At 39.7% G+C, this 27392-nt stretch overlaps 1 protein-coding gene across 1 annotated transcript; it reads left to right on the forward strand.

Moving 5' to 3' along the window:
* The first annotated feature begins 8142 nt into the window (after nucleotides 1–8142).
* On the forward strand, nucleotides 8143–26963 carry LOC143988361 (fetuin-B-like). The gene is made up of 7 exons (XM_077487876.1): nucleotides 8143–8395; nucleotides 9593–9703; nucleotides 10798–10885; nucleotides 14921–15084; nucleotides 20016–20123; nucleotides 22213–22308; nucleotides 26317–26963. Exons 1-7 carry the CDS (start codon nucleotides 8162–8164, stop codon nucleotides 26842–26844), a joined length of 1329 nt encoding a protein of 442 aa, XP_077344002.1. The 5' UTR covers nucleotides 8143–8161; the 3' UTR covers nucleotides 26845–26963.
* The last annotated feature ends 429 nt before the right edge of the window (nucleotides 26964–27392 follow it).

Consider the following 27392-nt stretch of genomic DNA (forward strand, 5'->3'; position numbering starts at 1 on the left):
GTAAAGAGCAATTTACAAGCCTTTCCAGGATACAAGCTCAAGTGAAGCCAGTCTCCGAACGGCTCACATCCTCCGCTGAAAGCTCTGTCCCAAATCTTTGGAAATAAAGGCATATTGGAGGGTTTTGAAGGAAGAATTATGAATTTTATTTCAGCTTCCTTAAAAGATAGCAGGAAAAGAGGTAGATCTCCTCCCTCTGCTGCTATTCCTCTTTCAGATGATTCCTATGACAATGAGGAGAGATCCCTATCATGGGATAGGGATCAAGGGCAGTCGGATGAATCAGAGGAAGAGGAGAGAGTTTCCTCCTCCTAGGCACTCAAAAAGCGGGTCCAATATTACACTGAATTGGTGAGTACCACTTTCAGAATGCCCGCTGCTGAGGCCGCTACATCCTCTGTTTCTTCCCTAGGGGTCAGGAAAGACTGCTTTTTCCATTCTAATTCATCCCTTAATGGATAAATTACTGTATGAGGATTGGGGGCATCCCGATAAACTGTTTTCTCCTCCTAAAAGGTTCTCAATGCTTTATTCACTGGAGGAAAGTTTCACCAAGAAGTGGGAGGTCCCATCTGTGGATGCGGCTTTTTCTTGTATGAATAAAAACCTGACCTGTCCTCTGGATAATGCTCAGGTATTTAAGGATCCAACTGATAAAATGCTGGAAACTTTATTAAAAGCCTCCTTTTTTATGGCTGGCGCAGTAGTACAATCTACAGTCGCAACTGTGAGGTTGTGTCAATTCCTCAAGGAACAAGTTAAGCAAATGCTTAGCCTCCTTCCCAGTGAGGAAGTGGAGAACTATGCAGACCTTCCTCAGGTTCTGTGCTTTATGATTGATGCATTTTTGGATTCTGTCCAACAAGCATCACGTTTATCTCTCCTGTTGGTACACATGCGAAGGTCCCTTTGGCTCAAAAATTGGGCAGCTGAGCTGTAAAAAATATTTTACTGGAATCCCGTTTAAAGGGGAACACTTATTTGGGGATGACTTGGATAAATTCATCCAAAAAATTACTGGTGGTAAATCTACTCTTTTAAAAAAAGAATAAACATCCATCATTCAGATGTTCTCTCTCTCCATCTCCTGGGGCATCAGGCTCTAAGCAGTGGCGATGCCCTTCCCAGTCTATCTCTAGAGAAAAGGCCCAAAGTCATGCCCAAGGGCAGAAAAAGACTTGGGGGCGAAAGCCCGCCAAGCAGAACCCCAAAGCTTCCTTTTGAAGGAGTGCCCCCACTCGGCCGAGTGGGGGGAAGGCTGCTGCAGTTTGCAGAGGCCTGGCGGGAAGAGATTCGAGACAGATGGGTAATCTACTCAGTATCTCTTGGCTATAAGCTAGAGTTCCAGAAGATTCCACCATCTCGCTTTCTAGGGTCAAGGGTCTCCAAAGATCCAGTAAAGTGAAGACCGCTACTTTTGGCCTTAGGTCACTTGCTATCCCAGGGGGTGATAGTCAAAGTGGACCCAAAAAAACAGAGTTCCGGGTTTTACTCAAATCTCTTCACTGTTTCAAAACCAAATGGGGATGTCAGACCCATCTTGGATCTGAAGGATCTGAATCAATTTCTACACATTCGAATGCAGTCAATATGTTCAGTGGTCTCCACCCTTCAGGGAGGAGAATTTATGGCATCAATAGATATAAAGGATGCATATCTTCATGTGCTGATATTTTCCGCTCACTAAAAATATCTAAGGTTCGAGGTAGATCAGCGCCATTTTCAATTTCTGGCCCTTCCTTTTCGGTCTCACTACAGCTCCTCGAGTTTTCACAAAGATTCTAGACCCTCTCTTAGCAAACCTAAGAGCTCAGGGCATAACCGTGATAGCTTATCTAGACGATTTGCTACTCATAGAGCAGACAGTAGCGCACCTGAACCACAGTGTTCTCAAAACAGTAGAACACCTGGAAAGACTAGGTTGGATTATAAACCTAGAAAAGTCTTCCTTGCAACCGTCAACAAGGTTGGAATATCTGGGCATGATCATAGACACCACTCAAGGCAAGGTGTTTCTACCAGAGCCAAAAGCAAAGGCCATAAAGGTTCTGTGTTAAGTGTTAAGCAGAAGGAGTTCCTCCATTCCGCTATGTATGAGACTGTTAGGAAAAATGGTCACCTCCTTCGAGGCCATTCCATTTGCCCAGTTTCACTCAAGGCCTTTACAGAGATGCATCCTTGTGGCTTGGAACAAGAAGCCCCGAGACTTGGATCTTCCTATATGCTTATCCCCAGGGCTACGAAAAAGGCCTCAATTGGTGGTTACAGACCAAGAATCTTCTGAAAGGCAAGACCTTTCTTCCAATTCCATGGAAAATCATAACCACGGATGCCAGCCTGACAGGGAGTAGTGCTGGAAGAGGTATGCACGCAGGGAAGATGGTCCACGACCGAAAGACTCTTGTCTATAAATATTCTGGAAATTCTGGCAATTTACATGGCCCTCATGGATTGGTCTTATGGACTACAGGTTCACCCTATTCGAATACAGTCTGACAATGCCACGGCTGTGGCTTATATCAATCACCAAGGTGACACCAAAAGTCTGGATGCACAAATAGAGGTGAATCGCATACTTGCTTGGGCAGAAAGGCATATTCTTTGCCTTTCTGAAGTCTTCATCCCAGGAGTGAAAAAGTGGCATTTTTGGCGGATTTTCTAAGCCGCCAGCAATTATGCCCAGGAGAATGCGCTCTACACACCGACATATTTCAGGCCATATGTCACAAATGGGGTACTCTGGATGTAGATCTGTTTGCGTCCAGATTCCACAAGAAGCTGGACAAGTTTGTGTACAAAAGACGTACTTGCTCAGAGGTCAGATGCTCTGACAATTTCCTGGGATCGGTACAATCTAATCTATGCCTTTCTGCCGAATTCACTTCTGCCGCGGTTCCTGGGAAGAGTCAAAAGGGAAACAAAGTTGGTTCTTTTAGTAGCCCTGGCTTGGCCCAGATGACCTTGGTACGCAGAGCTCATGAATATGGCAGTAGGCAGGCCTTGGACCCTTCCTCTCCAGCCAGACCTACTCTCGCAGGGTCCAATCTACCATCCTGCTTTACACAGTCTGAATTTGACGGTTTTGCTGCTGAGACCCGCATTCTGAAAGACCGTGGACTCTCTGAGTCAGTCCTCTCTACTCTGGCCAATGCCAGAAAGCTGTCCTCCAGGCTTATTTACTACAAAATCTGGAAGGCATATATTTCCTGGTGTGAACCCAGGGGATGGCTTCCTAGAAAGTATGTCGTTAGCAGGATCTTGGCTTTTCTCCAATCACTGTGTATAAATATTCCTAACTCAAAAATATAATGAAGTTGAAATAATGGCGCTAAATGATGATAATGTAACCACAACTCTATACCTGTGATAAATGTTATAGACTATCCTAAGCTAAACGTGCTAGTGAATCAAATACACAAATATAGTGGGTATTGCTCAACCAAACCTGAATACATAATTATGTACATAAATGATGCAAAGAAAAGTAACACTGTATATAACAATTAGTGAATAGTAATTCCAGTTAAATCAACAAAACAATGTGTCAATAAACTAGTGAAAACACCCTGTGAATGACAAGTGACAATATTCCAATCTCTTATTGAAAAATGAAATAATAAACCATTTATAAAAAGACTATAATAAACAGTCTGATGAATGGTGTTGAAAAAAACAGGCGATTGATCTGATTCTAATCTTCCACCACACCGCTGTGCTTTCACTCCCCTTATCCAATCGCACTCACCAAATGAATTTGCCACCCACTCTCATGTTTGCCTCAATGCATATTCCCCCACTCCTGGATATGGGTTCAGATGAAATTATCAAACTTCCCCAGACGTGACACACTTCCCCTATGTGTCATACACTAGTTTGCTCCACATGCAAAAATAAAGAGATGCTCCAATAGTGTAACAAAGTCTCACAACACTTTATTAAATGAAACACTCTCAAATGATTGCACTCACATGTGTCCAAAGCAAACCACGCCAAAGTATAATCACATCACAGAACATTCATGCATTGGTGGCTGAAATAAGATCGGTTACGGCAGTCGCAGGGTGTGTGGTAAACTAACAACAATCTCACCCACTCCTTGTCCCCCTTCAAACACTAGCCAGTGCAGCAGGTAACGTATCACCGTCCTAAGCCCCGCTCAATTGATTGCCATGAAGCCATGCCAAGACATGTTTCCAGTGTGCCCATGGGATTTGAATTTAGTCCTATCCGCATTGCAGGGGCAGCCGTTTGAACCATTGCATTAGGCTTCTTTAGCACTCTTGACTAAGAAATTAGTCTTCTTGATAGCCATATCCTTGGCTAGGAGAGTTTCGGAGCTATCAGCTCTTTCAAGCAAGGAACCTTATTTTATTATTTACAAGGACCGAGTAGTAATGCGTCCTAATAGGTCCTTCCTAACCAAGGTGGTGCCAGGATTCCATTTGAATGAAGATGTGATCCTACCATCCTTTTTTCCAAATCAGCAGTCTGCGGAAGAGGAATTGTTGCACACTCTCGATGTGGTAAGAGCAATCACTATCTATCAGCAGGCAAACGCTCAGATAAGAAAAAATGATTGTTTATCTATCTTGCCAGAAGGCCCTAAAAAAGGTCAGGCAGCTTCAAAATCCACTCTCTCAAGATGTATTAGATAAGTTATTCTTTAGGCCTATAGTATAAAGGAGAAGACTCCTCCTTTTCAAGTGAAAGCGCACTCATCTAGGGCTGTTAGTGCTTCTTGTGCAGGCCTCCATGGCTCAGATCTGTAAGGCTGCAACTTGGTCATCAGTCCATACATTTACCAGATTGTATCAGGTGGATGTAAGAGGGCAAGAAGATACCGATTTTGGGCGCAGTGTACTGTAGGCTGCAGTTTAGTTCCTCTGGTCCGTGGCGGTCTATAATTTTGATCTGTGTCTCCCTCCCCTCAAACTGAGCATTGCTTTGGGACATCCCACTATGTAATGAAGGCTCTGTGTCCCCTGATGTATGATCAAGAAAATTGGATTTTTAAATACAGCTTACCTGTAAAATCATTTTCTTGAGAGTACTGCCCTTCTTGGGTTTTACGTGGTTTCCTATTGCTTTGCTACAAAACTGAGGTACCTCCCATATGGGAGGGGTTATATAGAGGAGGAATTCTCCGTAATTGGGGTTAGCCATAGACATGTGCAAAAGGAAAAAATTTGTTTAGTTTCGTTTTAATTCGTTAATTCATTAATTTCGTTTAGTTATATTCGTTAACTTCCTTAAATTCGTTTTCGGATTTCGTTTAGTTTTCTACCGAATTCGAAAAATCGGCCACATTCGAAAATATTTCAACGAAATTCGAAAATATTTCTACCGGATTGGAAATGATTTCAACATGATTCGACATTATTTCAACCACATTCGAAAATATTTTGTGACCCGAATTTAGGGCCATGTATCTCGGGGTCACTTGATGCTAGACACTTCAAATGTGGATATGTTGTAGTGCTAGTACTATTGTGTTTGCATACCAAATTTGGGGTTTCTAGCTATAAGTGACCCCGAGATATGTGGCCCCAAAATCGGGTCGCAAAATGTTATTAGTTAATAGAGCAGAGAATGACATTTTGCGACCCGATTTTGGGGCCACATATCTCGGGGTCACTTATAGCTAGAAACCCCAAATTTGGTATGCAAACACAATAATACTAGCTCTACAACATATCCAAATTTGAAGTGTCTAGCATCAAGTGACCCTGAGATACATGGCCCTAAAGTCGGGTCACAAAATATTTTCGAATGCGGTTGAAATAATGTTGAATCATGTTGAAATCATTTCGAATGCAGTTGAAATATTTTCGAATCATGTTGAAATAATTTCGAATGCATTCGAAATTATTTCAACATGATTCAACATTATTTCAACCGCATTTGAAAATATTTTGTGACCCGAATTTAGGGCCATGTATCTCGGAGTCACTTGGTGCTAGACACTTCAAATTTGGAAATGTTGTAGTGCTAGTACCATTGTGTTTGCATACCAAATTTGGGGTTTCTAGCTATAAGTGACCCCGAGATATGTGGCCCCAAAATCGGGTCGCAAAATGTCATTCTCTGCTCTAATAACTAATAACATTTTGCGACCCGATTTTGGGGCCACATATCTCGGGGTCACTTATAGCTAGAAACCCCAAATTTGGTATGCAAACACAATAATACTAGCTCTACAACATATCCATATTTGAAGTGTCTAGCACCAAGTTACCCCGAGATACATGGCCCTAAAGTCGGGTCACAAAATATTTTCGAATGCGGTTGAAATAATGTCGAATCATGTTGAAATAATTTCGAATGCGGTTGAAATAATTTCGAATCATGTCGAATTCATTCGAATTCATTCGTTATATTTCTTTCGTATTCGTTGTAATTTGTTATTTTTTTATTCGGACATTCTGATGCATCCGAATGGCCGAAAGATGCAAAATTCGGCCGAATTTCGATTCGTTACGAAACGAATTGCACAAGCCTAGTTAGCCAGTGTCTAATCATCGAAGGTGCCTATCTAACCCACTATGTAATGAAAGCTCTGTGTTCCGTGATGTATGATCAAAAAATATTGTTTTCACTCTGGTAGATAGTAATATGTAGAGGACATTTACATATACAGAACTATCAGTGACTTCTCGTACTTTAGTCACTAACTGAAGTGCTGTTATCTCTGCCAACTCTTCTGACCGTTGAAACATGATATGCGAGAGAAGGGAGGAGGGAGGGAGGAGAGAGAGAAGGGAGGGGGAGCAGCTACACTCTCTGAAGTCTCAGGAACGAGCATAGAGCCAACAATCAATCAAGCAAAATGACAGGACAGTGAGTGGATCCAGACTCCAGAGCCAGACCATTGTGCACTTCTGAGAGGGCTTGGACGATTTTAGATATCAGCAGCTCACATAGAATAGATGTAAGCAAAAAAAAGGAAACCCATACTTCTCTTTTAACAAACATAGTAGCATGTCGCACCACTTCCTCAAACTCAATCTTTCTAAAACTGAGCTCATAATTTTTCCTCCAGCCCGTGTCCCTCCCCTGTCTTCTCCATCAATATTAATAATACCCTCATGCCAGGGTGCTAGGTGTAATCCTGGACTCTGACCTGTCCTTTCAGCCCCAAATCCAATCACTGTCCAAATCTTGCAGACTTCATCTCCAAATGACGCCTCTTTTAACCGTTGAAACCATTAAGCAACTTATTCACTCCCTTGTTATCTCTCACCTTGACTTGTAATCTTCTACTTCTCCCATCAGTTCATCCCTCACAGGTACTACCTTTTGTTTCCTCAACCCCTCCCTATTAGATTGTAAGCATGCTGGAGCAATAATCTTGTACTGAAGTGTATTGTAGCTGTATTGTCTTCCTTTGTATTGTAAAGCTCTGCGCAAACTGTTGATGCTATATAAATCCTGTATAATAATAATATTATTATTATTCATAATAATAATAATAATAATAATTCTTTCATCCAAATGACAATAACCCAAAACACAGAAGTAAACAACAGAATAACTTAGTCAAATTTACAGCTGCAGAAAATACATTAATAGATAGGGTGTATAGGCCATTACCAAACCATATAGTCTTTGTGCATTATTAAATCCCATTTTGACTTCAACAATCTTTTGCATAAAATATGAATACATAAGCGCAGTTGCCAGCTTATATTGTGCAGATGAGTCAACAACTGTAAACTTCGTTGATAGAAGTTACAGTCTCCTTTAATAACACAGTCTCTAAAAATTGCAAGTATAATACAAATGTAATCTCAACTCAAGGAATATAACCTGTTTAACTTTGTTTTGCTTTTTTATGTGCACTATAATATAATAAATTAAGTTTTTCAGGGTGTTATATATTTCTCCATAGCACACAAATTGTCATGATCAGACAAAATACTGTCGTGTTAAAGGGCAAGACAAGTTAGTAAATTCTGCACACTGTGTCAAGGTTTTCAGGGCACATACTGGATCAAGTGATTGATTTTTTTGCTTAAGGTTTCATCCTGTGTTTGCAGCTTTGTGTTGGGCATACACCTAATCATTTACTTTCTTGTTTGCTGAAGGACGCAAAGGGTTAAAGGTGATATAGCAGTTGAGATGGTAATTCAGTATATAAGTCAGCTCCACAAGTAATTTGTATATGTCCTGGGGAAGTATGAAGGTCTGTGTTTTACTACTTCTCTGTGTCCATGTGCTCTGCACTAGAGCAGGGCGAATCCGGGGTCCTACAGTACCTGAACTGACGTCCATTGCTTGCAATGATGCACAAGCAGAGTCTGCTGCAGATTTGTCTCTACGCCAGCTAAATGCACATCGAAAGGAAGGGTTTGCCTTTGGGCTCAAGCGAATTTCCAATGTGCAAGAACAATATGATGTAAGCATGACAATGGTCACTGATGTCAGAACATGCAGATCTGTCATAATTGGTGATGTTTTTTTTTTTTTTTTCTGTACTGCATCTATGATCATGCTGGTGTGCTGCCAAAACAAGTTAGGCCAATCTGTTTTGCACAGAAATTAAAATAGCAGTCTTTCAGCTATCTTCTTGAGAACTACTTGGATTTTTGATATTTTCATTTTTTCATACAGCATATGCATCTATTCACTTGTTATAGTTGAATAGGACTAGATTGCTTTACTATAGAATGAGTAGAATTTACAACACACCCTTAGGTGTTATCCACTAGCCATACTCTAGACATAGAGCATTCTTTTACTGGTACGTGCATTGGAGCCCATGTACATGCTTATGTTTCTTGTTAATTATAAATAAATCACAATTGATTGCTAACAGCCTACACATTTTTGCTCTTTGTAATTCACAATTGTATAAAAATGAGTTTTTAGAGATTACCATCCTATCTTCACTTTTATTTGAAATGATTAACTGCAGCCAAATAAGGTATAACAGAAGAACACTAGATGGAATGGAAGACTTAGCACTAGTTTTGTTTAAGCCATATAATGACTTTTTAATTTTGGATAGTATATTAAATGTATAAATAAAAACGTGCTCAGCATTGGCAAAATGTTTTTATCTTCTACAATTATCTGTATACTCAGAGGGGAACAAATTGTACAATGCACATGCTGTATATCATTATTCATAGAGAAAATCTTAAACATCGAAATCATAAAAATTCCTCAAGCAGCTTCATGATATTTAGGTTTCACAGTGCTTATAGTATTTTAAAGTAGAACTGAATATACTTACAGGATTAAAAAAATAAAATAAAGCATTTTATACAGCACAGATTGTGTATAAATTATAGACACACAGTGACACAGTTTTCAATTGAATTTCATTATTTACAGTTGAATTTGGATTGCTTGCTTTATTTTGAATCTACTGAATGTGTGCGATATAGATTTTTGCCCAAGTCTGTGCTCTATAAAATTTCCAGTCTGAGATTTTTGAGAAATTAAATATATGATAAGCAGGATTAATGGCCTTTCAGTGTTTTCAGATTAGATTTCCTGTTGGGATGAAAGAAAATTGCTTTCCATCATTCTGTTAAACATAAAGCCATATCTGTTCTGTAGCTAAAGAAATGTCGCTTTTGCCCTGCAGGAAGAAAATGGATCTGTATTTTACCTTACACTGGATGTGTTAGAGGCAGACTGTCATGTCCTTAGCCGAAAATTGTGGAAAGAATGTAAAGCCAAGCCACGAAATGAGGCTGTAAGTACATCAGATAGTCACAATGATTCTACTTATTCTCTGGAGAAATGAAAGTGACTTTTTAATGAACAAAGTAAGTTGGTGGCTGCAAGTTGTTTTAGCACCAGTTAACCAGAAGATGGCCATATATGGGCCAAAACAGGTTGACATGGTTATTGTAGAACTCTATATTTTGTCTAATCATAATTAAAATGAGCCTCTTGGTCACATGACTTTAAGTCAGAATAGCAATATCTAATAGGAACCAGTTCCTTTGACATACTGGTCAACAGGCTGCATCTGAGAAGCAGTATGCCTAACTTAAAGTGGAAGTAAACTCCCCTATTGTTTTCAGCCAAGGAAGCTGCCATCTTTGCCTCTGTTTAATCTTCAACTGCTATGGTGCTTCACATGTGATTCATTATGACACCAGCCATTGGATGGTTTGATAGTTTGGCTGAGAGCACAGCCAATGTGCAGTTAGCATTCCCGGCATGCCTTTTTTTAACTGTTTAAATCGATGGGTTTACTTCCACTTTAAAGCATAATTATCTTTGATAATGTAGACATCTCATTATCTCATCTCAAAATCATGTAGAGTTTTGTCATGGTGCTATATCTGCCACTCTACCATTACACTAAATAAATGGTTTTGTTGACCTAAAATGCATAGTTGTTTCACGGTGGAACTCTCCACCTACCTGGGCTTCAAAGGCTGAAAAGAAAAGTTAAACAGAGAGGAGTTCATTAATAAAACACAAAATCCTTCTATATCATTTTTCGTTATGTGAGTTTAAACTATGTGCGTTAAAGCAAAGTCTAGCATAGATGAATTGGCTGCAACTGTACTACTATTACAGAGTCTACAATGGTTTGGTTGGCCCAACCTGGGATTTGTTGTGGATTGGTAATGTGCTCTGGAAAATTGGTCTTTCTGTCTGCAAACTAGTAAAGGGTTCATGGGATGTATTTATGTACGTGTTTCAAGCCAAGGGGATGGTAAATACTCACTTAGCAGATCCCATCTTATCCCCAGCTTTGTAAAATACTTTTATTTTGCTTTAATACATATATGTATATATATATATATACTAATGAACAATGTTATTTTTAAGGTTTTTGGACAGTGCAAAGTAATATTTCAACTTAACAAACCAAAAAGGATTGCTCACCTCCACTATTATGACTGCGCTATGACACCAGGTATAGTAAAATGTCCTACTTGGATAATAAACATCTAATGTAACAAAATGCTACAAAACTCCTGACTGCAGAAAGGAGAGTATCAAGGGTACGCTTACATATGCAACTCTAATGTCGCGTACACACGATCTGAATTTCCGACAACATTTGTGCAAACGTGTGTATGAAGGCAAGTGTGAGCCAACATACGTTGGAAAAAAATCCACGGTGTCACAGCACCTTGTGGTTTTGTGCCCTGTGGGTTGATTTTGGAATAAAAATTGTTGGGGTCAAATGAATGGGCTGCTATGTTCGTGAAAACAAATGCACACAAAATGCAGAAGTTTGAACCTATGCTAACAGGAGATATCAGTTTTCTCTGTTTCTCATCTTTTCATAGATAAAGAGTCAGGCCTCATTCACATGGATGCTGAGGCCTGTAGTCCATGTATGGGCTGTGCATTTATGCAGCTTGAGCAGCCAGGTCCTGCGTGCAGGCAGTCCATTCAAGTCTATGTGGATGCAGTGGTTACATGGACAATTCTGCTTATACTAATTAGACAACTATGCATTGTGGATGAGTGGTTCAGAATGCACACTGTTTGCGCATTCACAGTCTACGAGGCTCAGTGCTGTGTTAATGAGGTCCTAAAGTATTTCTATGTGAATACTAAGCCAATTATACAGTAAACCCTTTATACTTGTTTTTGCTTTTGAAACAGAAATGCAAAACTTTTATGCACACATGCAAAATTAATAATATACAGCTACCTAAGAGCCTTTATAAGCTTACCAGTGTCCAAAGGTACCAGCCTATAGTACAGAGTCTTTGAATATTCAGCCTGAGTACTGTAGGATTAAGATATTTCTTTATTCCCCACACTAACAGGCTTAGTTACAAAACAGACTATAGAGGATAGACAGTTAAGCAAACACAAACTGACCACTCTAAAGCCTCTTACACACGAACAGATTGTTGGCAGGGGATTGTCTGTTGACAGACTGTTGTCCTAAAATCTGACCGTTAGTACGCTCCTTCTGACAATTGTTGTCCAACTTTCGGCCAACAAATGTTGGGTGGCAGGCTAGTAAATTTTTAGCTGACAACGGTTGCATATTTAAATTTAGTTGGGTTTATTTTCAGGGTATTAGGAGTGCAGTCTTCAAATTATTGGTTGTGGTCATAACAAAATGTGATGTATATTGGCAGGCTTTTTATATCTTAAATTTTACCTGAGACCCAAAAGTAGAACATCTAGATTCTCTGATTCAAAACTGTCAGTCTTTTAGAGGCATATTACTAGAACATTACCTACTTTTTCACTGATAACTTACAATAATGCTAAATGTGCAAGTGTTAATTTATTAAAAACTTGCGGCAGATTGCATATACTGTACTACTTTTCATTACTCCATGATTTCTTACCAAAAGGCCTTGTTTTACAAAAGAAAAAAAGAAAACAGGCATTTGCTTTACATTATTCAAGCTTTTCAAAGGCTTTGAGAATTCAGAGCGTGTTCTGTAAGAACTAATTGAATAGTCTAGTACACACATAAAATTCAAAAGGTGTTTGCATTGCTTTGCTTTGCATTGTTTTCTTTTCTTGCCAACAATGTTTAACATTAAATATTGAAAAGCTTGCTGAATGCCTTAATTAAAGTCCTAAGCATGACTTAGACAATCAGGAAAATTTTCATTTAAAGTGTATGTAAAACCTAACAAAAGGCCAGCTTTGCGGTAATGTATGTTATCGCTGCACACAACCAAAATGTGGCAGGGGGGTTATTTACGAAAGGCAGATCCACTTTGCACTGCAAGTGCACTTGGAATTGCAGTAGCTCTAAATCTAAGGGGTAGATCTGAAATGAGGGGAAGCTCTGCTGATTTTATCATCCAATCTTGTGCAAGTTAAAATGCTATTTTTTATTTTCCTTGCATGTCCCCCTCAGATCTACAGTGACTTTACTTCCAAGTGCACTTTCAGTGCAAAGTGGATTTTCCTTTAGTAAATAACCCCCAAGGTGTTATTAATTTTTTACTCAACCAATATACCTTTAACGCGTCTTTGTTGTAGTGCACCACAAGGCACTACTTGCGTTGCAAGTAAAAAAGGTGCAAGTGCATTTTTAGTTTTGTTGTGGTGCTTTGGTAGCCTATTTAAATAATTAGGCTGCTTTAAGGCAAGGCACAGGATTGTATTGCACATGTGTGAATGCGCCTTTATTTGCACCTTTTGGTCTGTTAATTATTACTATTATTATATTTTTATACACAATTTATATAGCACCAACAGTTTACGCAGCATTTTACAATGTATAGGGGGGACAACACAATTACAGTACAATACAAAAGGTACAGGAGGGCCCTGCTCATAGAGCTTACATTCTAAAGGGAGGGGGTGGTGGTACAAAAGGTAATAGCTGCAGAGAATGATGTGATGGGGGTGGCTCGGGGACGGTTAGGTGGGTGTGGGATAGGCTTCCCTGAATAAATTAGTTTTCAGGGAACTCCTAAAGGTGGACAGGGTAGGGGCTGATCGGACAGACTGGGGCAGGGAGTTCCAGAGGATGGGAGAGGCTCTTAACAAGCTTAGTTTTAGAAAGATTGAGATTTATACCATTAAAATTATACCATTATAATTATGCCATTAAAATCATTTTTATATCTGTTTGACATGTGAAAAAAATAGATGTTGATCCTGACAAAAACCTAGACCTATGCTCCTTACCTTTATTATCTCACAGAGCCTAATCAATCCTCTCAGTACACTACAGCAGTGATTCTCATCCTCAGTCCTCAAGTACTCCCAACGGGCCATGTTTTGGGAACTTCCCTTAGATAAAATAGCTCTTATCCATATCATGTCATTGATATTGATTTAAAGCAGCTGTGCAAAGTAAAGTAACACCTGAAAACATTGCCCATTGGGGGGTACTTGAAGACTGAGGTCGAGAACTACTGTACTACAGAACACCTACTCCCAATGTTTCGGATGTGCTTTGGGAGGTGCTTTGTCGTTCAGGCAAAAAAAAATAATTTTTAGCCCAATAAAGGTACCGTGTTGTCAGCCCACAATGGGAAATCAGGAGTTGAATGCATTTCTGGCCATACACGTGTCGAATTTCAAAAGACCTTTCTTTTGAAAATCAGAAAATGTGTGCGTTTTTTGATCCAATGGTGCCATCATTGATTTCAAAAATTCGACCAACCAAACCTTCAACCTTCACCTCATGTTCCTACAGAAAAAATTTTTTGTGTCTAGGAATCTTCTATTCTTAATGGGAATTTTCTTTTCTTGCACATGCGCATTTCTTTTTCAATTACATTTCTCGATTCTCCCATCATTGATTAGAAAATCGTTTGTTTTTTCAAAAAATGTCCAACATGTCCGATTATTAAAATTCAATGGCCGCACGAAAATCAGCTGTTGCTGCAGCCTACTAATGGTGCGAAATACGAGCTAAAATTCTTACATAAGATTTTCAAAAGAAAATTCTTTCGAAATTCGACCCGTGTATGGCCAGCATTAGGATCATTTTTAGTGCAAAGGCATAAGGCATTGGAAAATGTGCATGTGTTCCAAAAATATTACTGCATAGATTTATTTTGCCCTGAAAAATACTTGAATTATTTTCCTTAAAAAAAACTAACAAGACATTGTGAAAGCATTACAAGCACCTTTTAAACTTGTCAAAACTGTAAAAGATTGCAATTGTGTTGATGTACTAAAATGAGAGAGTACAAAATCTGGCACATCTATGCATTGTACCCAAACAGCTTCTAACTTCAGCTTGTTCAATTAAGTGTTAACAAAAAAACTGAAATCTGATTAAATTCTATGCAGAGCTCCAGCACATTTTGCACTATCCAGGTTTAGTAAACCCCTATATGTAGTTCCCAAGAGTTTTAACACACATTCCTATTTAACACCTACATGGACTTCACAGTTAATCACTTTATTTGATCAATATTATTCTTGTTATCATCATTATGTTTTACTCCAGTTAAAAGGGATGATCAAAATGAGGACTTGTCTTTTTTTATCTATTAATTAGCTGCTCGAGATCAACCTTTTCCCTGTGCTGGCTGTCCTCTCTCTCAACCACTTAATGACACCAACTTTGTTGAAGTTGCAAAGAAGAGCCTGTTTAAATTCAACAACGAGAATGACTACATTAAATACTTTGTTGTTGGAAATATCACAAAGGCCAAAAGTCAGGTAAGGATGACTACTAAAAGACAGTAATTCAACAATAAATTGTTGCTAAATTATCATTTGGATTTTGGAATTAAAAAATAATTTTCACCACTGCCTGAGACATAATTTCGTATGCCTAATCCTCAAAAGCAGGTTGGGGTCATGAGTCCTGACTGTCTCTTTATTTGTTTTGGAAATTGAAATGATGAGCAAGCTATGTTCAAAGAACAACTGTGCTCTTTTCACAAAATTTTACAAAATGTGATTCTGAAGGGAAAATACTGTGTAGTTTCACTGAGCACATATGATAAAGTATTATTGCATTGTTTGCCTAAACTAATTATTGATGTAAGTCATAGAGAAGCCTAGGATAATTGAAGTCTGCCTGTTTTTTGTTTTTTTTAATTTATACATTTTATTTATTTATTTATTTGCTTTTTGTTAACTTTTTTTGTCCAAGTATAGATCTATGTTTTTCCCAAGCATGTTTGAAGCCATTAACTGTTGACTGACTCAATACCTCTGCTGGAAGCCTATTCCAAGCATCAACTACCCTTTCAGTAAATAATTAATACTTTCTTAGGCTTGATTCACACTAACGCGTTTTTTGATGCATTTTGCAGAAATGCAGGGACTTTTTTCAACATGGGTTCCTATGGAACATGTTCACATCAATGCATTTTTGTGCCTTTGCGTTTTTGGAAAGAGTCAGGGACTTTTGTTTCATGGAAAATGCAGCGTTTTGCATGTAATAGAAGTCAATGGACCTGCATCAAAAACGCGATTTTGCCGCGATTTGCATTTTTTTTCCCATTTTTTTTCACTGTATATATCTGGTTGCTAAGCAACCACAGTGTAAAAAAAGAAAAAAAACGCAAAACGCGTGTCCAAAAACGCGACAAGCACCACAAAAAACACAGCAAAAACACTCAAAAGCAACATGCATAGATGTGAATCGAGCCTTTACCCTTGTACACACGATCGGAGATTCCGACGGATCGGTTTGTCCGATATTCCGACTGTGTGTGGTATGCATCGGACTGTTTCCGTCGGAATATCCGTCGGACCAAATTTTCAAACTTGCTGGAAATATTTTCCGACAAACTGCTCCGATCGGACATACTCCGATCATGTGTAGAGAATTCCGATCGGACAAAGTGCCACGCATGCTCAGATCAAATTCCTACATCAAAGCTATTGGCTACTAGCCTGAACGTAGTCCCATCGTAACGAAATTACGTCATCACGTTTTGAAAGATCGGATTTTCCGACAACTTTGTCCGACCGTGTGTATGCAACAGTTTCAGACAAGATCTGTCGGACAAAATCCGACGGATTTGGTTGTCGGAATCTCCGACCGTGTGTACAAGGGCTTAGGCTCCATGCACACTAGTGTTTTTCATAAGCTCAAAAAAAGCTAGAAAAAATGCTGGATGAAATTTTTTTTTTTTAGGTGTCAATAACTCAATTTCATAAACACATAATAAAATTCATAATGTTTTATTCTATTGGTTTAAAAATATAAATGTAACAAAAAGTACAATTACACATATAGCCTAGGCTATAAGAAGATAGCCAGGACCCTGAAACTGAGCTGTAGTATGGCGGCCAAGACCATACAGTGGTTTAACAGTTTCCACTCAGAACAGGCCTCGCCACGGTCGACCAAAGAAGTTGAGTGCACTTGCTCTGCGTCATATCCAGAGGCTGTCTTTGGAAAATAGACGTATGAGTGCTGCCAGCATTGCTGCATAGATTGAAGGGGTGGAGAGTCATCCTGTCAGTGCCCAGACCATATGCCGCACACTGCATCAAATTGGTCTGCATGGCTGTAGTACCATAAGGAAGCCTCTTCTAAAGATGATGCACAAGAAAGCCCGCAAACAGTTTGCTGAAGACAAGCAGACTAAGGACATGGATTACTGGAACCATGTCCTGTGGTCTGATGAAATCAAGATAAAATTATTTGGTTCAGATGGTGTCAAGCATGTGTTGCAGCAACCAGGTGGGGAGTACAAATACAAGTGTGTCTTGCCTACAATCAAGCATGGTGGTGGGAGTGTCATGGTCTGGGGCTGCCTGAGTGCTGCTGGCACTGAGAAGCTATAGTTCATTGAGGGAACCATGAATGCCAACATGTACTGTGACATACTGCAGCAGAGCATGATCCCCTCCCTTTGGAGACTGAGCTGCCATGGAGTATTTCAACATGATAATGACCTCAAACACGCCTCCAAGATGACCATTGCCTTGCTAAAGAAGCTGAGGATAAAGGTGATGAACTGGCCAAGCATGACTCCAGACCTAAACCTTATTGTGCATCTGTGGAGCATCCTCAAATGGAAGGTGGAGGAGCTCAAGGTCTCTAACATCCACTAGCTCTGTGATGTCATTGTGGAGGAGTGGAAGTGGACTCCAGTGGCAACCTGTAAAGCTCTGGTGAGCTCCATGCCCATGAGGGTTAAGGCAGTGCTGGAAAACAATGATGGCCACGCAAAATATTGGAAAAAAATTAAGCAATAGACTATACAATTTTACTTCCTTCCACCACGGGTGGAAGGAAAGAAAAATCGATTGATTCCTCGATCAACACATTCAGTGTAGATTGAGGAATTCCTCCCCAGCGCTATTGTATTTTGCCGGTTTTATCTGTCAGCAGTGTTTGCATGCAAAAAATACAACAGGCTAATTGTGCTGAATTCAATCAATGGATCAGCTTCAGTACAGCCAGCCGGAACCATAGATGGATCGAATCATAAAATCAGTCCCGGCTTAACCAAACGCAATTTCATCCATCTATGGCCGGCTTAATGTGAGTTATTAGGATGTGCCCAGGCACAACCAGTGCACACGCCTATGCTGCTTAGGACTTCAGTGTAGAAGTGGCTCTGTCAGCTAAAACAGGAATTGAGGTACACACCAGCGCAGTTTCAGGACAAACAAGGCTATCTTTTGGCACTACTTTCTTGTAAAATACGCTTTCTATGCAGCTTATAGACCAGAAGACATAACTTATTTTTTTTAGCTTGAGCAATTGAAGTAGAAAATATAGTTTTATTGTAAATAAAAAGTTCTAATTTTATTTTATAACATGTATAATGACACTAAAATTACATTTTGTTAAAAAGCATGGTAACATTATTTACAATTAAAATAAATACTTTTTTTTTCTTTTGTGTATGCGTGAGGCCGCGTACACACGGGCGGATTGTCTGTCCAACTTAGTCCGGACAATCTGACGAACAAAGTCTTACGGAATTTCCGTAAGACAGTCCGTTCAAACTTGGTTTTGTCCGTCCAAACTTGGTTTCAGCAGACAGTCCGCTCGTGTGTAGGCAAGTTGGACGGACTAAGTATGGCGCATGCTCAGAAAGGATTTACACGGCCGAAGGTTGCATTGCAGTGTATAGGACGTCGTTTTTTCTAGTCCCGTCGTACGTGCTGTACACGTCACGCTTTCAGCAGACTGTCTGCTCATCGTGTGTGGTCAAGTCCGTTCATGCAAATTTTGAACGGACTGTCTGTCGGATTGTCTGACGAACTTAGTTGGCCAGACAATCCACCCGTGTGTACGCGGCCTAAAGTGCAGAATGGGTCAAACTTTGCAATAAACTACTTTAACAGCATCGGTTAAAAGAACCTAGTGCACAATTTATTTAGGCTCCATTCAGACCTGAGCATAGCACAGAGACAGCTGCTGCCGTGCATTTTTTTTACTTTCTTGGGGTTTTTTGTGGAGCGTTTTTGGAGCGGCACCATTCATTTAAAGTGTTTTTATAACCTTAAAATATAATGTCACTGCCAGACCCTCTCCTCTATCCAGTGATAACTCACAGTATAAGTGTTTTTTTTTTCAGAGATCTTCAGGCCGGTCATGTGAATACCGGCCACTATATTACTCCGATCCAGGGCTACAGCGGGAGGGGCCTAGATCCCCCTCTGACATCAGCGGGAGAGGTCAAGTGACTCCCGGCCGCTCTGTTACTCCAATCCAGGGCTACAGTGGGAGGGGCCTATATCTCCCTCTGACATCAGCCGGAGAGGTCACGTGACTGCCTTTCTGGCCGCTCAGCCCCTCCCACTGTAGCCCGTGAAACTGAGTAGAAGAGTAGCCGGGAGTCATGTGACCGGCCTGAAGGAATCTAAAAAAAGTTATTTAGAGGCTTTGTTTTAAAAAAACACACAGTGCATTATCGCTGGATAAAAGAGAGTGGCTAGCAGTGACATTTTTAAAAGTTCCTTTTAGTACTAATAGTGGCAGGAGGGGGGGTTGGAGAGGGCTCACACAGATGCAGGCACAGAGGTGGGGAAAGGGAGAGGAGAGACAGCAGGTGACGGAGACACGTAAACTGACTACAGTGTCAGGGCTCAGCAGCCACGATAACAATTTACACAGGGGAGGGCGGAAAAAACTGGCAAGATCAGCCAGGTATTTTACAGCTTACAGAGGGACAGGTTAGACAGCACCAGCACTGTGCTGTTTAACCTGCTATGAGAGAACAGGATCTCTCTTTTTTTTTTTTATGGGTCACAACTACTTTAAATGGGCCTCTCTTCGCTCCAAAAATGCTCCAAAGAAGCTGATTCAAACTGTGGATGCAAACTCTGAAAAATAGGTTCTTAGTGGTGGATCACTATTGTTATTATTATTATTATTTGTTTATCTCGACTTCTAAAATTCCAATTTACTCAAAGGCTAACAAGACATTTTAAAATGCACATTTAAATCACATATATATGAAAGCATAGTATTAGACCTGAGTCCTCTTTTAATTTTGTCTAAGTGAAACAAAATAAAAGTACAAGGGGTCTGCGCCAGCTGTTAAGGATTGATTACAAGAACCATAAAAGAACTCAACTGTAACTCAAATGAACTTAGGAGAACAGAATAGTTTTAAACGCTCACAGTACCTAATTTAATTATTGGTTTTGTTCATGTTGAAAACATCTAGGTAGTTGCCGGAATAGCCTATCATGTAGAATTCACCATTCAGGAATCTACCTGTAATAAATCAGTTGAAGACCTTTCCCAATGTGAGCCCCTGGATTGTGAATTTGCCGTAAGTACTAAACAATGTATGAATATAATCTTATAGAAGAACTATGCTGTAAATATACTGTTGTAAAAATCCAGCCTGGATTTCCTCAAAGCGGTATTAAACCCAAAACCAAAAATGCAATATATTGCAGCTAACCACTCATTAGATGTGGCGGCTGCATCAGTTTTTTTGTAGTAGGCTTTTTTCTCTTTGTCTTCACCTGGTAATCCAGCCAGTAATATACCTCCTGTATTAGAGTGCCCTCACTCTGGATGAATTAGCACAGGGGCATCTTTGGACAGCAGCAGTGGTGGCTAGTGATTTTTATTTTGGGGGGGGGGGCGGCAAAGAGTGTACCCACAGCCACCCCCGGTCCAGTTGGTTTGTTGGGTCTGGAGCACTTACCCCATCTACTGCGTAAATCACGGGGGCCGGGCATCATGGGTGGCTTCCCCTTCTTTTGCTCTCCTCCACGGGCATTACAGACGGCAGGCATCACAGGCAGCGGGTATCATGTGTGGCTTCCACTGCTCTCCTCCATGGGGATCACAATGGATTCCATCTCCTCCCTCCTCCGCGGGGGCCAATCGGAATGCTTCTCCTTTTGGCCAATCATAAAACAGGTTTTAGACCCACTTCAGACCCACTTCCAAAATAGCAACTATTCAGTCACTATTGTCACACAACTGGGTGGGCTTGGGGCGCAGAGTCCACCCTATTTTGAAGCCTATTAGAGCCTCTGGCTCTAATCACGTGCTTCAAACCCCCCCCCCCCCCATTGGAATTCATGCATCCGGTGTCCTGCATGGGGGGCCAGATGCATGAATGGGGGGGTGGCGCCCGTGAGCCCTTAATGGACCCGTCACCCCTAGACAGCAGCATTGTCAGTCAGGGAGGAGGGGAGTGTTACATATACTAGCAGATTTAGATACATTAGGAAATTGAAGCCAAACTCCAGTTAGTACTTTATAAGCAGTTACAGCAAACTGTTTTTTTTTATGTTAATGTAAAGGTTTTACATAAATAAAAGCTGATCATTGTAAGCACCCCTTCTGAAAGGATTGCATGAATACATTCTGCTGGAGAGCTTGTTCTTTTTAAAAAAACAGACTTACTGGCCAGATCACCAGATGAAAATTGAAAAGAGCCTAAGAAAGCAAATGAATACAGCCATCACATTTAAAATTGGTATGCTTCTCTGGCAAACCCAACAGTCTTTGTGCAAGTGATGACTTAAGTGACCACTAGCTTGCATGGGGTGTCTAAATGGAGTAAAGCGGGAGTAAAACAAAGGTTTATATTTTCTGTGGGTGGATGGGGAAAAAAATGAACCTGTTGCTTTGCATGGGTAAATCAGGTTCATATTAATGCTGGGTACACACTGGAAGTTTTGGGTTGCAGGAAATAAATTTCCCTCATCAACACAGACAGTGCTGACAGGGGAATCAGCAATTGTGTTCTCCCGGTAGGAGGAGGAAGCTGTCCCTATTAGGAGAAGACAATGATTGTCGCTAGCAGCTATAGCAGCCGCTAATGATAATCGCAAGAGAATCCAGCAGGCTGCACCTAAGTTGATTGATACATTCAGCCTGCCCATCGGTCTACAAATTATTTAGAGCTGTTTTTTTTGCAGCCTTTCTTTTGTGCCACCCCCACCCTGAATGCGAGGTGTGGAATTGCTGGAGGATGTACTTGTTCTTTTTTTATCTAAATAGTTAAATGGTCAAAACAAGCATAAAGTTTTGCACATCTTTTCTTTTGATGCACCTGCAAAGTATTTAGAAGAAAGTTCAATTGCGCTTTAAATGTATTCTAATTTTTTATTTTTTTTTGGTAAAAGTCTCCTCCGTTACATGGATGTGAGTGGTTAATTTTTGCCTTTGTGCATTTTAGCTGTCATCTCAAAAACATTTTCCACTAAAAAATCTTTACACACAACAGTAGTTAAAAGGGATGATCGTTTGTCTATTTGCACACTGGAAGATACAGCATGTAGCTTACATCCCATGATGTTAACAAAAATTATTTTGTTGGATCAATAGGTTGTATTGGGATATGCCAAAATGTTTGTCCATTTGCATACTAAAAGTCACACCTTGTCTTCCCCTAGCACACTGGTTATTGTAAGGCTCTAGCCATATCACACTGGAGTACACCAATTGAGAAGGATGTGAAAAACATCTCCTGTGATATATTTGAACCAGAGGTAAGAGATTTCACTTGTATTTTGTTTAATTACCATATAACTATCATCTTATTTATTAGGGCTATTGGCATTAAAAATACACAAATGGTGCAACTGGAATGTGAAGACAACCAATCGTGACTGGGCTTATTAAAGAACTTTTATTATTGGTGTTTAAAAACTTATTATAATTGTACTTACTCATGGAAAAGCCCTACATGTGTTTTATTCAGCTTTGCCTAATTTGTTTTAGTCTTAAGTTTAAGGTAGCAGTGACCTGAAGTTCGACATTTGCTGTGTAGTCACCTGCTTGGCCTTACTAACTGCCAGCTCCATAAAATATCAACTTACAGGCCAGGAGCTGTTTACAGATTCTTTTAGCTTCCAGGCTGTTATTTTAGTATATAATGGACCTCCAAAACTGAGTGATATTCTAAGAAGTTAGGCAGTTCACAGGGCAGCATTAGAACACTGATCCAAAAAACAAATTTATATGTAAGCCTTCATACTTCTAAAATTTAAGAGTGATTATTATCATTCTCATATAAGCCCAGTTTCAACTGTTTCTTAGCACATTATAGATGTCCATAAAGGTATTGTTGGTATGTCATAGTTTCTAACCATTTTGATATACTATGGTAGATGCTCAAAATGTACATGCAGTAGTGTACTATAGTAGAATATTGCACCCATTGATCACTGGAGAAAGTCTGGAGTTTAAATGATACCCCATGTTGGCTCACTTAAAGATAAACAACAGTCAAAGACCTATAAAAATGAGAAGGGAAAAAGTTACTTTTTGTCAATCGTGTTAAATGTTCAGATTTCTGATCCTGATTGCTCTATATGCCGGAAACTATAGCCAGTGCCGTATTTCCAGCCCTGCGGCTGTAAGAGCAGCCATACAGGGAAGTGATCGTGTCACTTATCCACCCTTCCTCTTCCCTTGTCCATTCACAAAACACATTGAACACTGCTGGCTATAGTATCCAACATATATGAATTCATGAATTATACAGTAAGCAGGATCGATATGAGCATTTAATACATGTGACAAAAGGTAGATTTTTTCCCCTAAGAATTTTATATAGATGTCTAAGGCTGGAGTTCCACTTTAAGTTATTAAAGATGCAGGCTTTCAGATGAATTAGAACTGTTATTGAGTCTTAGCCCTTGTACACACGGTCGGAGATTCCAACAACCAAATCCGTCTGAGTAATTCTGACGGATTAATTCCGGAAGAGGTCCAGAAGTGATGTTGCATACACACGATCAGACAAAGTTGTCGCAAAATCCGATTGTACATAACGTGATGGTGTTATTTTGTTACGACAGGACTACGTTCAGGCTAGTAGCCAATAGCTTTGGTCTAGGAATTTGATCTGAGCATGCGTGGCACTTTGTCCGTCGGAGTAGGCTACACATGATCGGAGTATGTCCGATCGGAGCATTTTGTCGGAAAATTTTACCGGCAAGTTGGAAAAGTTTGTCAGTCGGATATTCCGACGGAAACAGTCCGATGGAGACCACACATAGTCGGAATATCCGACAAAACGGTCCGATAGGACACATTCTGTCGGAATCTCCGACCGTGTGTACAAAGGCTTAGTATAAGGCTTGCATCTTTAAAATTTAAAGTATAACTAAAGGTAAAAAAAAATTTTGTTTTGGATAGAGTGGAGAGGGATTAGAAGGCTTGTCAGTTTTTATTGCTGTCTGTCTATTATTGAAAGTGAAAGCAAAAGAAAATCCCAAATTTTGGGTTGTCCCCGGAAAAGTAATAGAGGGGAAATCTTCCAGTGGGGGCACTAACTCTGGTGAACTGAGGGTCCCCAGGAATTCCCTTAATTTGCAGGGATTTCCTCTTACTTCCTGCTTGGCTATGGGAAAGGAAGTGAAGGGAAATCTCCCTAATGGGACACAGATGAGGAAAACAAATCTGACAGGGGCTATAACCCTAACTTACTCTATCCAAAATGAAAAAAAAAGTTTTATAGCAGTTGGGAGTTTGTTCACATTCTTACAGTTATCTCTTGACTTTCCAGTGGAAGTATAGCCGCTGATCACTTTCCTATATACAGTAAGATGCCACCGCCCCCCCACCCCCATGTCCCTCCCAGCTGCCTGGGACCTCCATGATGGGTGTTAGCAGGGAGAGTAGAGTGTGGAAATCAGATATAAGGATATATTTGAGGTTCTAAAATATATATTTTTTTAAATAATGATCAGTTGGTTTGTAAACATATACCACTTAGGGCTTGTTCACATGTGCAGTGACTGACAATTTTCTGCACTGGATAAATGCTGGTCAGCAAAACAATTGTGTTCTGTGTGCCACATTCACACTGCTATGTTTGTGCAATGTTAATGCAATGTGGAAAAACTAAGACATGCTTAAGTTTTAAAAAATGCAGCAGATGGCACCGCATGTCACTACATTGCAGCGCAACATACTGCGCCGCTGTGCTGAAACAAGAATAAAGTGTCACTATGTGAACGTCAACAAAAACAAAAAAAAATAAAAATTAAACAGTACAATGAGCTGGAACAAGCATGACACTGCACCCAGATGGATTTTCCATTGACAGTTGCCTATGTTGGCTAGTGTGACAAAACAGGACTAGTCCTAGTAACTATGTAAAACCACCAGCATGCAGATGTCTGATCTCTAAAGGCACTGATGTAGCTTGAACAGGTGCATCCGAGCTACTACCTCCTGTGTAATTACATAGTTAATCTGGCTCAAAAAAGGCACAAGTCACACAATAAAATAATGCCTGATCAGCCTCAAGAACATGGCACTCAGCCTGGGAAGTCTCTGCAAACCTCAAGCTCATGATTAAAGCCTGATGGCCAAAACGCGTTGGCCTTTTTGACTGTTGTTCACCTGCATTAATAAAAAGATTTTTAGCAGAGTTCCATGACACTAGCCTTTGTCCCATTTTTGCATGGATTGATGTAGTTTAGATATAAAAAAGAAATGTCTTCATGCAGAGCCAAAGAAAAATAAGATAACACACACACGTGGCAGCAAATAAATACCTCATACATTTAAATGTAAAAATTGTAAAATCACTGTATTTGATTAATGTGCCACCATTAAGAAATCTAGAGAAACACAGGGGAAGATTTTTTTTTCCAATATGTGTAATAAATTAGCCACTGTTGAAAATGAACATTTCTGTATGTCTTTAAAAAGTGCTCTTCAGCACTTTTGTGTCAATTCTGAGGTTCATTTTTGTTGCTAAATAAGTGCTCACAGCTATGACACAACTAAGAATATGGGTGCACAGCTGCTATTTGATCACACGATTAAAAAAAAACTAAAGCTATCACTTTGGTCATAAATCAAACCCAGCATTAATATTAATGTTAGCATTAATCATAACAATGAAAGTGCTCATTATTTAATAAGTAATTGCATTATAGTGTATGTATAAACCAAAGGTGTATGTATAACCCTTCCCAATTTATTATTGCTGTTTGTGTACCATTGGGGAAACTGTATCATTTTCTATTCTAAACAGAGAACAGTAAGTTAGGAACTCACCCAAAGTAAGGGAAATTTCCCTCTTGGACAGCTGTCCCCAGAACAAGTGTTCCCATTGGAAGATTTCCTCTTACCTTTTATTCTAGGGACAAATTTTACATTTTAGATAGTTCCTCTTTTTCTGTTTTGGTGATTTTGTTTTCCATTCTGCCTGCAGGCTGAACGGGAAAATTCATATGTGTATGGCTAGCTTTAGATTGTGTCATTCTTTTACATAAGACTATATACTCTTACCCAAAATACTGAATCTAATTACCGGTAACTACAATGGCAGCAATGAGACAAACCTGGAAGCATGTCAGAGAATTCAGAGAATGTCAACTTCAGTGTTAGGATTGTGACAGGTTTCCTATAAACAGAATTCTGAGCACATGCCGCAGGCCAACGAATCATAATTCCCTCATTTTGATTGTGTAGATGAGTCATCCCAGAAAAGCACAGTGTTTAACACTAACACATATATCTTTTTAAATATTTAGGCTGCTGTTGTTGAAGAGCAAAATCATCAGGCTGGACATGCTGAAGATAAACCAGGCAGTGGTAAAAGGGATCACCCTGGAAAGGGTGATAGAGGAAAAGGAAAGAAGCATGGTCATAAACATGGACATGGCCATAAGCATGACCACAAGCATGACCATAAGCATGACCACGATCACAGTGGGAGCCATGAGCATGAACACGAGCATGACCATGAACATCTTCACAAGTACGAGCATCATCATGCCCCATCCAGAGGAGGCCACGGCCCAAAATCAGAAACTCCAAAAACAAAAGGCACTGTTACATATCTTACTGGAGATGAAACCTCTGCTGCTTCAGGAGCTGAAGATAAAAAAGGAGGAAAACCACAGAAAGGAGGCAAGGGAAACCCAAATAAATCATTTATTAGAGCTTTTCCTGACACAGCCTCAACATCAGATCAGTGTCCCGGACCGGCCAAGAAATTTCCAGTTGAAGATATTCCTATTATAGAAGCACCACAGGACCCAACTAAAGTCCCCAAATAGACACACATAACAGGCAATTTGTTTAAATAAACAGTTCTATAATATTTTATGTTTTTATATACCCTATTTTGCCTGCTTTTGGAATGAAATAAATAGACACAATAAAGCCTCAAATTATATTTCGGCTTGCTTTTTATTCGATAGTCAACGTATATACTCTTTTTTTCTTTACTCCAACGGCTTGAACCTTGAACCGAAACCCAGATCCAGAGGATCCTAGCACTAATAGAACAAAATCCTATATTCAAGATGTGGTCTTACTATTCATTTATGTATTGGTAGAATTCTATTGGTTCCTCTCATGTCTATGCCCCTTTTATATGACCAAAGATTAGATGAGCTTTTATTCCACTTTTCTGAAATTGTATACACCTACTAAGCATATTGTTAGCTAGTATTCTATTTTCTATCATTGTTATACTAGCTAAAATATGTTATTTATGCTATATGTAGAAAAACTGTTATCAAGGCCTATGTGCAATATCTTGGTGATGAGCTGATATACTTGTCTAAATGTATTCACAATCCTAGGCTGGCAACACTGCGTA

This window comes from Lithobates pipiens, unplaced genomic scaffold, assembly GCF_037356315.1.
Source record: "Lithobates pipiens isolate NorthernLeopardFrog02 unplaced genomic scaffold, aLitPip1_a1.2 Scaffold_18, whole genome shotgun sequence".
Classification (NCBI taxonomy): domain Eukaryota; kingdom Metazoa; phylum Chordata; class Amphibia; order Anura; family Ranidae; genus Lithobates; species Lithobates pipiens.